This window comes from Ctenocephalides felis, unplaced genomic scaffold, assembly GCF_003426905.1.
Source record: "Ctenocephalides felis isolate EL2017-DRISC unplaced genomic scaffold, ASM342690v1 CF-g0.4_SCAFFOLD_01886, whole genome shotgun sequence".
NCBI lineage: Eukaryota > Metazoa > Arthropoda > Insecta > Siphonaptera > Pulicidae > Ctenocephalides > Ctenocephalides felis.
Window position 1 is genome coordinate 39,271,482 of NW_020538040.1, and position 19,004 is coordinate 39,290,485.

General features: G+C 27.9%; 2 protein-coding genes across 3 annotated transcripts in view; both read right to left on the reverse strand.

Moving 5' to 3' along the window:
* LOC113378852 (kelch-like protein diablo) overlaps positions 1 to 575 on the reverse strand; it is a 206,713-nt gene extending 206,138 nt beyond the window's left edge. Inside the window, exon 1 of one of the 2 annotated variants that reach the window (XM_026619474.1) lies at positions 454 to 575. Coding sequence is in view for 1 of the 2 variants with exons in the window: in XM_026619475.1 (XP_026475260.1) it covers positions 454 to 456 (3 nt within the window). In the remaining variant the exon portion in view is untranslated. The remainder of the gene's footprint in view (positions 1 to 453) is intronic. The other variant, XM_026619475.1, reaches the window with a different exon arrangement.
* A 7,327-nt stretch (positions 576 to 7,902) lies between these two features.
* The window catches only part of LOC113376748 (nuclear receptor subfamily 2 group E member 1-like), a 352,594-nt gene continuing 341,492 nt past the window's right edge, over positions 7,903 to 19,004 (reverse strand). Inside the window, exons 3-5 of the mRNA XM_026616790.1 lie at positions 9,521 to 9,757; positions 8,782 to 9,311; positions 7,903 to 8,652 (exon numbers count right to left, since the gene is read on the reverse strand). Coding sequence (XP_026472575.1) covers positions 8,224 to 8,652; positions 8,782 to 9,311; positions 9,521 to 9,757 — 1,196 coding nt within the window. The 3' untranslated portion in view covers positions 7,903 to 8,223. The remainder of the gene's footprint in view (positions 8,653 to 8,781; positions 9,312 to 9,520; positions 9,758 to 19,004) is intronic.

Sequence of the window (19,004 nt, forward strand, 5' to 3'; positions counted from 1 at the left end):
AAATCATTAAAAATTAAAATATATTTTAATAACAGGTGAACGCAATTTAAAATTTAACTTACGATAAGTTATAATTGAAAACACGCTCATTTAAATATGTCGATAATGCCAAACAATAGGTGATATTTATTCGCCGCCATATTTATTTGCCAACCAATATTCGATTACATAACATAATAATTTATTAATTATTTATAACTCGAATAATGTCTTATAATAATTAGAATTAACGAAAGAATTGCATATAATATTGCAATATATGGTAATTTATATTTTTTCCAATGTTTGTAGATGCAAGAGCGGCTGTAATTTTTGTCAATGCATGCCCTTCCCCTTGAAATTGACAGTAAGAACATTTTATTCGGTTGTTGTTTTCATAATGCACATATGAGTTATTCATTTTAAAAACCCCGATAAAACTATTTAATATTAAGTACTATACTATCAACTTACCATTCAGCATTTTCTATATATCACACACACAAAATATTACACAAATATTGTAACTGTTACTGTATCAAGGCACAAATTAATAATAATCACTCTGCTGCTCGACTGCCAAAAGAAGTATTGTGTCGTAATGATATCAGTTACGTATGAAGGTCGTGCATATTATATTCATGATAATTGTGCACCAAATTTGAATTTACTATTTTAAAAGAAAAATAAGTCAATTAAATTTAGGTTGAAGTTAGATCACTACATCGAACAGGTTGAAGTGGTAAATTAATTATTATTGACGGATTTTATATTTTTACTGACGGATTTTATAAAAATTGCAGTAGATATTTTTTAATTTTGACTTTGTTCACGCGCCAAATTCAAAATTAACTTACATGCAGATATATGAATTTTTATGCACTTATGTAGATACATGCATACATTTCTCATAAAGACAAGCTGCATCTTCTTTTGAATAACTCACAGTTGAAATTTAATGTTGAAGGAATTTATATGAAATATATCAATTGTGTTGATTAGAATTTTGCAGAAAAAAATGCTACTGTGCATTTTATTTATATATGTCAAATAGTACATTTTTAGCCAATAGACTTACTGGATATCCTTAACACACGTGGATAGTTGTAAACGTATCTAAATATATAGAAAAAAGTATTGCGCAAATGTCAGGTAAACAAATACTTCTTAATTAACTTCTTAGTTAATTTTTATTGTTCAATTCAAATAATTTAAGAACTGTGGGGTTGATTGTATATCTCGTCATATTTTAATAGTCTTATTGACGAAAATTGACCGAAAAATACTTCTTAAGGTTAAAAATTATTTTATAAAATTAATAATTATTTGCCAGTTCTGAAATTTTGCTTGAATATTTTTAGAAGTCTGATTAACTTGAATATTTTCAGAAGAATTTCATGTGTCACTTGATTTCAAGCAAAATGACACTAACCCCTCGCATATCGATTTCTACCGTGTTATTTCTTACTATATATTTCATATGATAAAAAAATTCAAATAATGCTTAATTTGGATAAAGCAATTATCACATTTTCCAGCTTTTATGCGGCCTAACGGCATTATTTAATAACAAATTCGTTGAGATGGTATTGAGATGTTATTCTGAAATATGCTATTTATTTTTGGAGTAAAACTTCTTTAGACGCGACTAGAGTGTAAATCTGTACAAACACAACGGAAGTGCGTTACGGCTGGGTCAAGGGCCAATGATTCGTTATTCGCTCTCGATTATATCATTACTATACGGGTCGATTGTGATTAATCGTCGTATATGTGAAAAGAGATCTGTTGTTGTATGCGTACCGGCATCAACGTTGTATGCGTACCGATATCAACAAGGACATCGGCATAGATAAATAAACATTTTAAAGTTACATCGTAGTACAAATCTTGATTTAATGAAAAATGCCTGAATCAAAATAATATTTTACCCTGTTTCTTGAAAATAATGAAACAAATTAAACATTTGTTCCGTGAACTAAACATAAGTTTATTGATTATAAATTATTTCTATATTATTTGTAGTTTCTATAAATCTTTGAAGTTATTAAAATGGAAACTATTTTTTAAGCAAGACAGATATCACAGCTGTTCAAAGAATGAGATTATATCGCCAGCGAGAAAGTAAAAAAAAATACAAGCAGTCAATGAATGTATGCTAATTTTAATTACGTGAAGTTTTTCCAACACAATTATTACATGATGAGTGAAGTTGCGTAAACAATATTTTTTTAGGCGTTGTTTAACACAATCCACTGTGTGAACAAATATAGAATTTATTAATCAGTAATTACTTCATTTCTCTAATGAAGGTTCATTTCTAAATGCTAATTACAATGACAAACCGATCATGTCATATTGAAAGTATGACTTTAATATAAGACTTATATGTCTGACATGACTCATGTAGATTTTCTTAGCATCATATTAAATCGTTGTCCGCAAACTAGAAGATTAGCAAACTATTTCCACATATTATAATACTATTTTAATGATATTAATATGTGTCAATTACACCCAATTATGTGTCAGAACCATAATTTTACGAATGAATGTTTTTGTTACTGGTTTTGTTGGAGGATGTTCAACCAATTTTAAACTAGGTTAAATTTTTTCACAAAGACTCTTTGATATTATTTCGGCGCGCTACAATAGAGGCTAAACCTCAGAATCATTTCACAGACGAATGAATTTTCATTGTTTGGCTTCATACTTTGGGATTTAGGGCAGCAGAAAAATATTTCAATTATCCTGTACGTGATTTCTTTATAGCTACATTGATGCGTGATGATCTTATGTGCAACATCTCTACCAAATTCTAACGTACTTCGTGAACTATTGATGGAACAACCTTTTTATTAATTTACGAATCGTACTGGGAAATTTAAAATTTTATTTTTATTTGTACGCCTGAATTGAACAATACAATTACTGGATAGAATTTGAAAATTAATGTGAATTTTATGATTATAATTATTAACTTCCCGCAGGGCAAGTTATAGTAATCGCAAAAAAATCGAAAATGAAAATTTTTATATATCTTTACGTTTCAAAGGTTTCTGAACATTTTGGCATACCTTAGAAAAAATGGATGTATGTGTGTGTGTGTGTGTGTGTGTATGTGTGTGTGTATGTATGTACGTGTGTGTATGTATGTGCGGATACAAATTTTCGTCGACGATTTCGAGAACACGGATTAACCGATTTGAATAATTCAAAAAACATTCGATTCGTATTGATAAGGAGACGTGCTGATTAGTTTTTGGCGAAGGCAGGTCTAGCCGTTCCGAAGATACGGGGCAAAAAGTGCTGAAAACGGTAACTCAGTTTTTAAGAGAACGGAGCGTCCGATTTCAATAACTCAAAAAACATTTCACTTGTATTGACAAGATGAAGAATCGATAAAATTTTCATGAAGGTAGGTCTAGCGGTTTCGGAGATATGGAGGAAAAAGTAAAAAAATGAGCCATTTGGCGGTCAAAAATGATCATTAGACATATGCACATCAAATTATCAGATATTTTATAGAGATTTTAACAATAAGTATACATTTTGTTAACATTCCTATGGGTTCCGTACCAATGCTTATGCGTTAGACAGCGACGCGGCGCTTACGGGCTTTATATTTTGTCCCTATGCAGTTAAAGCAGTACGATTGCTTTGAAAAAAAGTTCAGATCTTCCACAATATGTCAAAATAAAGAAAAAAATTTTTTCAAAAAAAAAAACAAAAAAAAAATTAAAAATAATTTTAAAAAAAAGTAATTTTTTGTCCAATTTATAGTTTCTCAAAAATCTTATTTTTTTAAAGTAATTTTTTTTCAAAAATGTTAATCGTTTTTAAAAAAATAATAATTTTTGGTACGGGAAGTTCCAGCAATTTGCCTTAAGGCACGATGCCTTAATTGCCTCAAGACAGAATTCCACTTACAGCTAGTTCTTACATTAGAATAAAGTTTACTGTTAAAGCTGAACTCATTACTTGCAAATCCACACAGAGAGGAGTAAAAATCAGGTTTTATAATACACGCATATTTTGACAAATGGTATTGCTTTCATCCTAAAATACTTAATATTAAAAAGAATCATTTCTTAATATTTTACTTTAATTTTCGAAAATGTTTGTGTTATATATGTTAATAAAAAATATAACAAAAATTGTGTAAAAACTTTAAATTATACTTAATCTTTTAAAAATTCCAAGTTAAAAACTAACAAGTTTTAAAAAATATTTTACAAAGTTTATAAAATTACAAGATTTCCATACAAAACTTTGATTGAGTTGCGCTTTATCTAAAAGACAATATTAAGAGCTAAAACTTTGAAAGAATAGTTTTTTATCAATTTGGAACCATTTGAGCCCTTGGAAACAAGGAAATTCGAAAATGTCTATATTAAGGACCACCCTAGTATATATATATATATATATATATATATATATATATATATCAGCAATTACATCAATTTACATAAAATTCCAAATGATTAAACTATTATTCATTTATATTCGAGTCATTTACAAGAACAATAGTTAAAATGATTTTCTTCACATTAATCAAGGTATTATACCCTATTGTGAATATGTTTTCATATGTAGATTAAATAAAAACATTTGGTATTTTTACGTACCAGGTAGAATAATGAATCCGTTTTGTGACTTGCCTTTCGCAATATTAAAGAAAAAAATATGCGCAAACGCTCAGTACAACAAAATAAGTCGTACATGTTATGGACATTACGAGTCTAACTGCGTTTAATCTCCGAACCTTTTAAGGGTAATTACCCGATGGTTTTTCATTGTACACCTTATTTCATCCCCTTGTCGGCTGGGCTTACTACATACCGACAACCGGATAAAAAATTCGAGCAGAGGCATATTTGTCAGATAGTTTTTGGCATAACTAAAAAGTGTAAACTTAGATCTACTAAAAGATACGTAGGTGTGTAGTCCATAATAATAAGTCATTTTACGTGTGAGAACCGTATGAGCAAATATATTGATGTACGTAAAATATAAAAAGTAATTTTAATGCATACCTTCATTAATATAGTTAAAAAGAATAAATATAATTTGTTGGTGTTACTAGTGTGTATGAGTTTACATACATATGGGACGAGGACCCTTGGACCTCCTGTGTGTACGTGTGTATGTTTATGTGACTGTATGTTTATTTATATGTCTGCACAAATCTATGTATATATGCGTATATGAATATGCACATAAATCTGATGGACTAATTCTCGGATAAAATAGAAATGTTATAGTAATGCTATGTTACGGGTCTATCTTCGTATGAGTTGGTGGTAACAAACTGACTAAAAGCTAAGTATTTGTGTGGCGATCAAGCGTTTTGCACATGAAACCTAACTTCACGTATGCGTTAACAAGGACACCTCAGAAAATTGCACTTATGATAAAATTGTTATTTGACGTTTGTTGGTTTTGTAGGTTAGGTTTTATGTGTAAAACGCCTAATCGCACAGCAAACACATAGCTCATTAAAAAATTGTATAACCAAGTCATACGTAGATAGACCCGCAAAATACCATTACCATGAGATTTCTATTTTATCAGAGAATTGGTTCCTTAGTTTTATTATTTTACTATATAATATAACAGTATATAGCTGATTAGTGTTAAATAAATAAATAATTCATCTATATAACTGAATAACACAGATGTAATTCATTTTTTTGCAATCAATCTTTCATTATTTGTTCAGATATATTAATTTTATATAATCACAAATAAAGTTAGTATTGTGCGAATTCCAAAATTAAAAAAAATTATCATCAAATAACCACTAAACAAAAAAATTAAAGCATCGTATTTTTTTATGAAAACATAAACTTCTCCTTCGGAAAGTTAATTACCTAGTACTTAAATTATATATTTTAATTTTAGTGATTTTCTATATATTCTCTGTGTAAGTGCTATTCTTTAAAAAACAAAGTTTATATAATGCAAATATTTGTTGTTACTTTAGATAAATGAGATAATATAAAAATTGGTATATTTTAATACAATCTACGTACTTTTAAACTATAATAATGGATAATACTGCCCTAAAGTAGGTCTGTGAGTTGAGTTAAACTTCAACTCAAGGAAAAAATAGTATGACAGATTCCCCATTGCCATTTCACACCACAGTGCCCGATTTATGTTTTCAATTGGAAACATATTTTTGATCAATATTTTTAAGTGAAAATGGATATCACTACTGCACGATGTCAGATTCGTAGTCACGACGCCGTCCACACGAATCCGTGGGCCTAACCATTACACTTAAACCAAAAATTTACAAAATACTGTTCACAAATTTAATTGACTTTTTTAACTTGATTTTGGCTTTTGATTTGCATCATTTGGCCATTGAACCTATATTCTTAGAATCTTGGGAATGATAAAATATATCATTTGCTAATCTGATAAAACATCAGGGAGTGGATACATATTTCCTATATCTTATGGTTGAATTGAAATATTTTCAAAAAAAAAATTTGTTGCCCTAATTATACCTTAAATAATTATTATGTTTTTTATAGATGCCAAAATTTCAGTATATATATAAAAGTTCAACCACTAATAGGAGCACGATCTGTTACAATGCAATTAAATAATATAGTTTTCTTTTTATATCACGTAATTTAAAATATAAAATTTATTTGAAATATTAAAAACTGTTGAATTAAATTTAAAATATTTCATTATTATATTTATATTAATATTTCATTCACACAAAACATATTATCATGTAAAATCCTATAGGGATTTATCATGACTACGCATCATTAAGCGTATTTTATACATCATCGCCCACCGTCTAAAATACCGACGTATAATTTTCTATTTAGGGAAGCATTGTTTTCAAAATATAATTTATGTTATGAGTATATCTATGTCATGATTATGTATTATTGAAAAATATTTTTGTATGAGTATATATTTATACTTATGAATGCAATAAGGTATCATCGATGTATTAAATATATATTTATAGGATTTCAGATTTTTATAAAAATACATATATTTTGATGGAAAATGTATTTTCTTTATTGTGTATATATTGAATAATTGGGATAAATATAACACTAACATTACCAAAAATAAAATACAACTGTGAGAAATCCTGATATTTTTTTAACTGATTGACTATTTTGATCATTTAATTAGCTACATCAAGGATAGAAGACGATATACATTGATCAAATTATGTAGTATTAGAATCTGTTCATAAGCTTTAGATAAATATTTGCAGTTTGAAAAAAAAATAGTCATTTTACTTTATAATTTATGTGCTACCTGTAATTTAGCAAGAATTGTATCATACATTTGATTTCTAAAGTTTCTAAAGAAGTAAACTCCGCAGCTATTATTTCTTCATAAAACGATTTATTTAATATATCATAAGATGACAATATTTGCATCGATTTTGTAAAACATATCTATATATACATCTGTGTCATTATATTTTGGTATAAAATATATGAATATATCTATAAGCTAATAATACTTGAATGGCAAGACATTTTTGTCAATATCAAAATATACATTTTATTACATTTTCATGTTATTGTAATCAAATTATTTATAATCAGAGTATATTGCAGTTGTGATTGTTTTCTTATTACTTAAAATCACAGAAATGCCTGCGTATTTGGCAGGACTTTTATTGTATCATTTAAGGCATTCAGGTTATTCTAGTGTTCTTACAATAATCAAATTGTTTTTATATACAGTTGCCAGCTTATGGTGCGTAAAAATACTATACTTAATCTAAATAAACTATTTTAATAAAATATATACAACAATTTACAAATATATACAACAATTATACAATATATACAATAAATATACAATATTTACAATAAATATACAATATATACAACAAATAACAAACAGTTCAACAACTGTGTGGTCGATAAAATTTACGTCTCTGACATATAAAACATCGTAATACATATAAAATTTTATCTTAAATATATAACTCAAAAGATATTTGAGTCCGTCAGTCTTTAATACGCGATTTTTTGACTTATGCATCCTGTACTTAAAGCCAAAATTTTGTCTAATGTCGATATAATGCGTGCGGAGTAAGAAAAATAACAATTTAGATGATGGACATAAATCAAAGTAATTGAGCATTGTGCAATAAATAGCAACAAATAACAAACAGAGTGTAAATATTTTTGTTATTTGACTTACAACGCATATATTATATCGGCTGCATACCTTCAGCAAACATCAGCAGTAAGATCCCGTGAGGTAGGTCTCAGCCTTATACATATCACAAATGATTTTCTCGATTGGTATATTACCAATGGTACGCCTGAAGAAAAGCTCTTCGATGGTATGGCCAGATACACTTCTAAGAACTGGCAAAAGAAGCAGCAATTTTCCGAATCTCAGAGGCTGACCAGCATATGCAGTGGCAATATATTTGTTCAAGGTGAGCTGAGTATGATCCTGGAGGGCGGCCACGGCGGAACCATTCTGAAGGGCACGAGGTGGTTCCGTATCACTGGAGCTTGGGCTACCACCAGTGCTGCTGCTGCTGCTTGAAGAACTTGAACTGCTTGATGAATCGACAGAGGTTTTGAAGAGCACGATGGCACGGAGGCATGAGAACTCGTGTGGATCAACGCGCATTTGGGCAAAGCGGGCCAAAGTTTCCTAAAAAGAAGATAATAAAGGTTAATAAATAAATTTTGAAAAATAAATACTTTAACACTTTGAATTAAATAATGTAATTGACAAACTCGATTCAAAATTATAAGCAGATTGATATTTTTTTCAACTAACCTGGAAAACTTTAACTTCATGCAGCAGAGCCAATGACTTATCACAATCCTTAATAATTGGGCTACCGCTAGCGTGAAGAAGTTGCACCAAGTCAATAGGTGGCAAGAGGTGTGCGGCTCCCAAAATGAACAATTCCCTCCAGCTATCTTCAATTAGCAACAATTGATCAGGCATTGCTAACGAGGCAAAAGCTGGCACATTTTTCGCCCATTTAACATTCATCAGCAGTAAAGTGGCAGCAGACTCGCAAATTTGTTCAGCACTAGGTGGAACCAAGGCAGTAGGTTGATGAGGCATGGTGAATGGCGCGATTATTGGTGGGCTGTTGGGTACAGGCTTTGGCAAAGCTAAGTCCAGGACTGTTTGATGATGCGGATTGTGATGGATGTGGTGATGGTGATGTTGTAGGATGGGATTTGGTGGTGCTTGAGTAAGAAGAAGATCGGCACGGATATCACTGGGATCCTTGAAGTACAAAGCCATTTGTCGGCGTAGAGTGGAGTTGCGGGGACCACGTTCGTGTTGCACGGCTAGAAGAAAAAAAAATGTAAATATTCTGGTATATCATAGTAAATAAAGATATTAATGTAACGTTTATTAAGAAAATCATATTTGATGTAGATTAGCTTTGTGCTTCCAGTTATATAATACAGCACAAGAAATCTAAATAACACTGTTGTTGATCACCTTAATACTCATAAACTTTAAAATTTAAATAATAAATTTTAATTATCCTTACCATCTTTATTCATGCCAGCTTCGACGCATTTAGCCAGTCTGCATGCACGACACTGATTTCTGTGAGTCTTGTCGACAACACATGCTCCTTCAGTTTTAGCTTTGCAGGCATATTTTCTATTTCTTCGGATGGATCTCTTGAAGAATCCTGCGCAGCCATCACAAGCGAAGATTCCGTAATGTTTACCAGAAGAGTGATCGCGGCAAACTCGGCAGGGGATGTCGTATAAAATTCGACCTAGAAAGGTAAGAAAAAATCAATATAGAAATAAATTTAAAAAATAATTTTGTATGTAAAGAAACACTAATTTAATTAATCAGTCAATCAATAAAAACACTAATTGGTGCATTAATCAGTCAAAGCTAATCTTGTGCGCACGAAAAATATAAATCAACTGTTATTTACACGGTTATTCTAATTTAACAAATAATTTAGATTATTTAATTTTAATATAAATTCTGAAATATTTATTAATTTAAAATACATGACAATATGTATGAAAAAATATTATAACTATTAAAATATATTCATGTATTTAAATATGTGATATATTAAATTGTGTATGTATTTTGCATGTACATATATAAATGTGCAAAAAATGAACAATTATAAAGAAGTTAAATATATAGAATTATTCACCAAACGTGAAGTGCGCAGTTCAGATTCGAGCAAAAAAAAAATTAGTTGTTTCGCATTCTTCCCATATATTAAATATGTCCCTTCGTTATGACGGTGGAGAATCAAATGCTTTTTGAGCTATTGGTTTAATTCAAATTGCGAACTGCTAAAAGAACATTCATTTCCTGTTCTTTGTAGAACTCTTTATTAGACCACACTCTATATATGAGCAAAAATAATAATAATAAAATGCATGTAATAATACACCTATGAAAGTGAGTCTTTTGAAGGGCGATACGGAAACAGAAACTAATACTAAACACTCTGCCCTTTAGTTGACATGTATTCAATGAAGGAGGGCGTAGACGCAGAGTTAAAATGCATATCAATATTATTTGTTATAAAACTAAAGTGACATGCGGGGTATCAGATTTTAAATTCATTTCTTATGAATGAACGGGAATTTTCAAGAAAAGAGCAACATTTTTGAATGAACTACTGCGATCGCAAAAGATATGGAAATATGACGAGGGATGGAATGACTTTGCAGTTTTGTAAATAGAGCTACTCAGGAATTTGTAGAAGAGTGCCTTGAAATATTTAGTAGTCAAATTATTATGCTATGCATAATATTTTTTAATATCTGCACCTATATGAAATACCAGAAAATTTTTGGTCGTGCTTAGGATGTCTAAATCGAATGCCAATCCAGTACTTGGACGTCCAGGTTTGATGGTACCCTGTTACGTGTTTATATATAATACGAAAACTAAACAACACTTGCTTGAAAAATAATAAAAATAATAATTAATAAATTTTCCAAATTATCATTAAACCGTTATCACTTAAACTTGTGTATGCTGAAAACGTCGTTTCATATATCCTCTGTCCAACTAGGGTTGGACTGTTATCGTCAGCACATGGGGTGGAAAAATGATGACACAATAATGATACCATATAGATAAATACGTATATCAAGTAAAAATGTATCAAATATATATGCACAGGTGTATTTCCTATCTTGCGTGTTTCGGCGCTTCTTTTCCGGTTCACAACAGACGCGCAAGTTTTTCCGAAACGTCGGCTTTTTTATCTGTTACAATTAGGGTTGTCATGTAGAAAGGTTATATGGATTTCATTTATAATGGCCATAGGTCACGCTACAGCACCCCCTGAATGAATTACCGACAAGCAGAGGTATGATAGATAATAAAATATTCTATTTGATAAGTTGTACCGAGGGTTGAATTTACGTGTACAAATAATTTGACCCGAACTGATTGGCACAGACACTACTGATGATAATAAATTTCAAATAGAGAAATTTACTGATAACTGGATTATAAAATTTTATTGCAAAAAAAAATATTTAAATGTCAATTCTTGAATGAAATAAAAATGTGTTATGGGTCTATATTCGTATGAGTTAGTAGTAACAAACTGCAAAAAGTATTTGCTGTGCGACCAGGCGTTTTACACATAAAACCGAATTTTATATATGTTTTATCAGAAAGTTGCACATATGATAAAATTGTTATTTCATGGATGTGCGTTTTGTAGGTTAGATTTTAAGGGTAAAAGGTCTGATCGCACAACAAATACATAACTTTTTGATGGCTCGTTACCTACAACTCATACAAATATAGACCTGTAACATCGCATTATAAAACATTTCTATTTCATCCAAGAGTTGGCTCCTAAATTATAAAATATTATGAATATAAATATGTATGTTACAAGTTTGCTTTATTGTTCGGGATACAATTTTTTTTTTATTTATTGTTTGAACAGCAATCAGAACTCTCATATGTTCTATAAGCTGCTGGTTAAGGACTTCGGGATACAATAAGTATTTATTTCAAACAATAAATAAATCCATACAAAGTTGTTAAATTACAGAATTTTTATTCTAAAAAGACATAAAGCGAATAGCTATCAAATGCACGTTATGAAAAGAAAAATGCTTTTGAATAAGAAAATATGACAAAACAGGCAATAAATAAATAAAAGCGATAGTTTCAAAAGTGAAGTTGTAGTAAATTTCTCAGTAGGGTTTTCAGGTCAAACACTTGTCTTAAAAAACGTCATAAAAAGCAGGACCAAAATATAGTGTTAAGTATAACAAAGAGACTGAGTGTATACAAATTATTGCTTTACTATTTACAAATGGTTTTAAATATATAAAATTTGAATGTGTCTAGACACTGGGAAAATCCAAATTCGCGATAGATACTTGCTTGTCAGAATCCGAAAGAAACAAGATAATATGAAGATTATCGTTTGTGGTCTTTTTTAACAAACATTTACTATAGTTTTATAATACTTCGAATATAATGGACATCAATAAGCTTTAAAAATTCGGATTTAATTACACTAACTAATATTAACATTTTTCGTGAATTTTGGTACAGAAATATAATTATAGCAAAAATAAGTGCCATCATAATAATACTTATTATTTGCAATTAGACATAAAAATCATCCTTTATATGCATTTTGCGACGGCATTTAAAATATGGTACAAATCAAAATAGTTTTATATACCGGTTTTGAACTGAATCAGGTAAAGAAATTTTGATCGCAATATAATACTAAAATTTCAATTCATTCATGCAACGACTGAATTTTAATTACATTAGATATAGAATGAAAAATTGTTGGAATAATATCAATTGAGTTAGAATGCATTTTATAGGATTAACAGATTATGATAATTTTGTAAGCTACCTGCATAACGTTTCGATTGAATATAATAGGTAAATTTAATAAAATTAAATAGGTAAATATTCGTAACACATTTTATGGATGGTAGAGTATCATTCATAAAAATGATAGAAAATTAATTAAATAATAGTAATTATGGATTAGAATAATTATAATTTATATATAGAAATATTTACAAAATGCAGTTAATAATTAGTTTTACTAGCCGGATTTATATTAACCGAATAGATAGGTTTTTAAAAAATACATTGAATCCACAGAAGTTCAAATCATATTAGCACATCTCATCTATACGTTAAAACCGATATTATTATATGACAACTAATTTAACCTACTTATTTTTATTATATAAAATTTCAGCAATTATATTGTTTCTGTATTTTTTGAAAATATAAAATAGTTATCGTTACTAAACTATTAAAAGTATTACCAACAGGGGATGAAGTGAAAATTAATAATAATAATCCGTCATTCATAAAACTTTACAAAATAAATCATTCATAGGACGTATTTTCCTATCAAAGTAAAAGGTGCATTTCAACTTTAAATAAATAATTAAGCATTTAGAGAAAAAAGCGTATAACACAAAAAAATGGATGTTTGTAGAATCTATCAAAATAGTAATTTAAAAAAAACTCAAGTTAGATTTGTTTTGCCACCGTACGCAAAAACAGAACAAAAAATTTCATTCATTTTTTGCGTCTAGCAAAAAAATTCCGACAGGTAAACGGGTACAAAATTTCAACCTCGTACAAATTAAAATTTGTATATATATTTTTTAAAAACATAAGCTCATAAATATAGTTCAGATAAATGGTTTAATCATGTATCACAGAGATTTTTAATTTTTGTAGAGTAGTTCCAAACAAATAAATCACATTGCATTCATTTTTTGCGTCAAGCATTCCGTCAGGTAAACGCGTACATAATTCCAACCTCGTACAAATTAAAATTTTTATATATATTTAAAAAAAAACATAAGCTCATAAATATAGTTCAAATAAATAGTTAAATCATGTACGACAGATATTTTTATTTTTTTTAGAGTAGTTACGAACAAATAAATCAATCGGTTTCGATTATTATTTGAAGCTTTTTATTGTAGATCAAATGTACTAAATTATAATCTAACACTATGTTGATTTTAAAATTTATTTCAACTTACTTGATGAGGCTGGCATTTTAATTTGGCTAAATCTGGGGTCCACGTGATTGTAACTCGTAGGCGTCTCCTGGGCTTGCATCTTGAATATATTTTTTATCAAACTTCAAACAAATCACTACTTTCACTAAACTTTCGTTTCCAAATAAATTTCGTACAAATTACACTGTAATATCATTTAGAACCGAACCAAAATAATTCATACTGTAACACTGGCGACAAAACCAAAACAAACAGAAACCAAAACAAACGAAATTTGGTTAAGTTTATCTCCACACCTAGATCAACTGGATGCGTCTGAAATTACCCCAAAGCGTTCATTCATTCTTATAGCCGTGAATCGCACTAAGCTCGTCTCTTTTCAACCGCGAGCTTTTGTCAATAAGCTCACGCCATTGGCAGAGTGACGAGAGCTTTTGGGTGGAGCCTGCCACGATCGCCCTTTGTTGATTTTGCGTTCAGTCAATGGGATAGCTTGATGGCTTCCTATACATGAGCCCTTAGCCCTCAGCCGAACGGATTTTTAGGGGAGCTCGGAAACCTTTTTGCTCTTTGTGACTTCGGAAGAATAGTAAATGCCATTCCGAGTTCTACAGAAAGAGACGGATGTGTTTAGCGTCAAGTATAGTCACAACTTTGTCTAGAACTCGGAAAAGGGTGATGATCATTTCTGAAATGTTTAGCTTATACGATTTTTTTTTCTATTACTATTTAACGTAAGTGAACTTTTTTATTGAATCTGATTTAGACTTACGTGTCGAGTACGGTCGTAATTTTGCCTATCACGAGAAAGGTATTATATACCATGTAATATGGTATTATATAAAAAATATACCATCAACAAATGAAATCCCTCAGTCATATTTAATTTATTTACGCTTTTACTTTTATTATTATAGTTCAATATTGAATTATATTCGAACCGGAAAGTTATTTTAAAGTTTGATTTATTTCTTTTTCATTTATTTATTTAGAAAATCAGAAAATACAATATTCTCTAAAAGTACTTGTAATATATTTTTTTAAAATTCAATTTTTAAATCATAAATTATTTTTAATTTTTTTCAAAATAGTTTATTATCATCATAATAAACAATATTTTACAATTATTCTATGCATAAAAAATTTAATCTTGCGAGAGATTTATATTTTTAGCAAATAATTATAATATTATAATATTAGCAAATGCATAAGCTCATTTTCCTCAGTCCTAATTAATTTAATTACAATTTTACTTCTAATATTATTTTTAAATTTTAGATTATATTTGAACTTGAAAGTTATCAATTTTTATTTAAAATTCTTCTTTTTTATCAAAAAATACAATATTCTCTATTAGTCTTTGTGACATATTTAAAATACAATTTTTAAATTATGATAGATTTTTTATTTTATCAGAATGAATCGTGATCATCATAATAAACAGGAATTTACATTTATTTTTTGCATAAAAAATTTAATCTTGCGAAAGATATATATTTCTAGCAAATAATTATAATAATAAAACTTCATAATTGCATAAGCTTATTCTCATCAGTCAGATTTAATTTAATTAAAATTTTGCTTTTAATATTATTTTTAAAACTCAGATTACCTGTATTTGAAGTTGAAAGTGATTTAAAACTTTGATTTAATTTTTTTTTTATTTAGACAAGAAAAGACTGTATTCTCTATAAGCCTTTGTGATATATTAAATTAAAATACAAATTTTAAATCTTGAACTATTTTTTATTATATCAGAATATCAGTCGGTATTCATTTTTATCATAATAAACATTATTATTTTATGTACAAAAAACCTAAGTTAAAGAAAGATATATATTTCAGACAAATAATTATAATATTTAAACTTTTCCAGCATAAACTCATTTATATGCATAGTTCATAAATTTTATGTCACTTATAATATAATATATTTCTCAAAATAATTGTATTTATTTTTATTGTAGAGTACATAAATTATTACCATACAATATTTCACTTTATTTTACATTTCAAAAAATGTAATTAGATATATCGGGAGATTAATGTATGACAAATATAAAATTAGTGACGTATAAATTGATATTTAAAAAATAATATAAAATGAAAATATAAAAATAATATAGACATATTTCATTTAAAATAATGGTTAGAAATCGACAATTAATCATAACAATAATTATATATAATAATTACTATTTCTGGAAATACACCTATATTAACATTTTTGATAACTTTTTGCTGCTTTTATACAATGAGTATAAATAAAATTTCATAATTCGATACATGATCATATTTTCTAAAATAAACAGGTTTGAACTTGTTAAAGATTACAGTTTATTTTAGTATGCAAAATTGCGCATAACTAAATAATAATAATTATTAATTTAGTACAATAAGAAGTTAAATTAAACTAAATATAAAATATTAGTTATTAGTAATAATAAGAGCCCATAAATTGCATTAATGTACTTTAAGTTTTTTTTATAACCCGAAGTTTTCATTACATGATATAAAAAATATTTATATAAAAAGCTAGCATAAATATATGGATATAACTAGAATTTGTTTTTAATTTAGTAAGAATTTGTATCCTTTATTATATTCATTGTAATATATAATATTTGCTAAAAACAAGTTAATTCTCAATGCAATGATGTAAACAAGATATGAATTAAAAATATTCATTCATAATTATGAAATTTGTACATAATAATGAATTAATTCATTCATAATTACTATATAATTATATTTTCTAAACAGGGCATTCAGTTCTTTCATGACTGAAAATCATCCAAAGGACCACCCTTTTTACGGCACAAAATCAAATCACAAAAGAACCTGTAACAACTGCTGAACTACCTGATAATAAGTTTATTACATAATTTTGTACAGGAAACGCACTTGCCTAAATAATTCGGTTTATCTCGACTGTTTGCTCAGATCATTAAATATAATAAGAAATATCTATCAGAAAATATTTTTAAAACATCCTAAGCAAATACTCGATTAGAGTTTTAAAACACCGAAGCAGTTGCAAATTTTTTGATACCTGTAGTAATATGATGATGAATTGAATCGACAAACCGTGCTTATTTGAAATGTAATTATATATTTATTAGAAAGTAATTATAAATATTATGGCAATTTTTATCGATTGTTTTATTTTTAATAAAAAATCACATACTACACAGCAAACCGACTTTTAAACAAAAATTGTAAGTACAGTCTTTTATTACTAAAAAAATTATGCGGAACTATAAAAAAATAAATTTAAATAAAATTTTATAACATATTTACATATTTTTATATAAAATAATCGTATTCCTAATAATTAAATATAGCATTTTCGCAAGTTCATTTTATTTGTACTAAATTTTTAAGTTTATATGTAATATATTAACAAATACTTAGCAAACAAATTATCAAAGTCATTAAATAAAATGTGATGTAAAAAATGTTAATGACAATATTTGTAGATGCAATCATATGCCTAAAAACTAAAAATTATATTTTCTAAAGTTCATGTCATTTTTACTAAACTCGTAAAATATATTTAATATTTTAACAAATTCAAACAAGTCTATAAATGGAATTTGAAGTTATGTTTAATGTGTATATTTAAGCGTTTGTTTTAAAATTTTCTCTAAAACGGCTGTACCGGTTTTGACAATTTAAAAACCATTCGAAAAATTTCAGTTGAGAGTTGAGAATCGGTTTGTTTTTAGTAAAGATTGGCCAGACCATTTTTAATTTGATTATTGATTTTTTTCAAAATTCTGATGAAAATTTGGACATTGATAGTGTTCATGATCTCCACAAAAACCCTAAATTATTATAGGATTACAAAAACTGGTTCAAATATAAAAATTGATTAAAGTTTGGAATAAAGCGCTATGTCATATTTTCAAAATTAATCACAATAGCATTTGCTAATTTTAATGGAGTGAGTCGATTTTTTCTCTTGTCAGAATACTTACTAACACCTAATTATTTATTTATTTTATCACATTTTATATTTAAAATGCATTTTTTGTAATAAATGCGAGCAAAAAAAAGTATTGCGTTGAAAAATATAGTATTCTGACTATATACGTATAGTATAAATAAAATTAAAAAAAATGCTAAAGATTTTGTAATGTGATTTAACATTACAAACAATCGCATCTTGAATTTTATAAAAAAAACGAAATTTGAATTATAAAATATTATAATATATATAATTATAATTTATGATGAATTATAATTTTTTTTCGTTTTTAATAAAACTTATTGAAGAAAGAAAACATATGACAGAATTTTTATTTTTACATTTTTTTTAAGTGTCTATAATTTAAAAACTTAGGTATAAGTATATATGTACGTAATGTGGACCAAGTTGTCAAAACAGTAGTATTTCAACCTACAATAACCGAAACAAGCTATCAATATCTATTTACAAAGCCATTTATAATCTTCCCTAATTTAATGATCGACAAATAAATGATAAAACAAACGATCTCATGGGAGCATATTACCCTAAACAAGGTAATATTTATGAGGAACGGGCCGAATGATCAATTCAATTTGTTCGACACAGGTAATTATACCTGAACGGGAGAGGATGAATGAATGAATGAGCGTATCCTATGCCGAAAAGTCTGGGAATATATGTTTCACTCGCCTCTTTTTCGTAGTTTTTAGATAATATTACCTTTTTGATGGGGATATCATCGTAACATATGCCATTTTGCGTGAATATTACTTTATCATAACAATTAAAAGACTCGATATGATAAATATTGGAATTTCTGACAAGTGCACCGAGGGGTTTGCTGAGAAAATTAAATGTTCACTAAAATAGAACTAGGTTATGAATATGTATTTTTCTCTATATGTGAGGGAATAATAATTTCATTAAAATATTGCGAAATAAGACTATAAAAATCTGTGATTAATTAATGTATTAATAAATTTAATAATTAATAATGTAATTTAAACATTAGTAATTACTATACA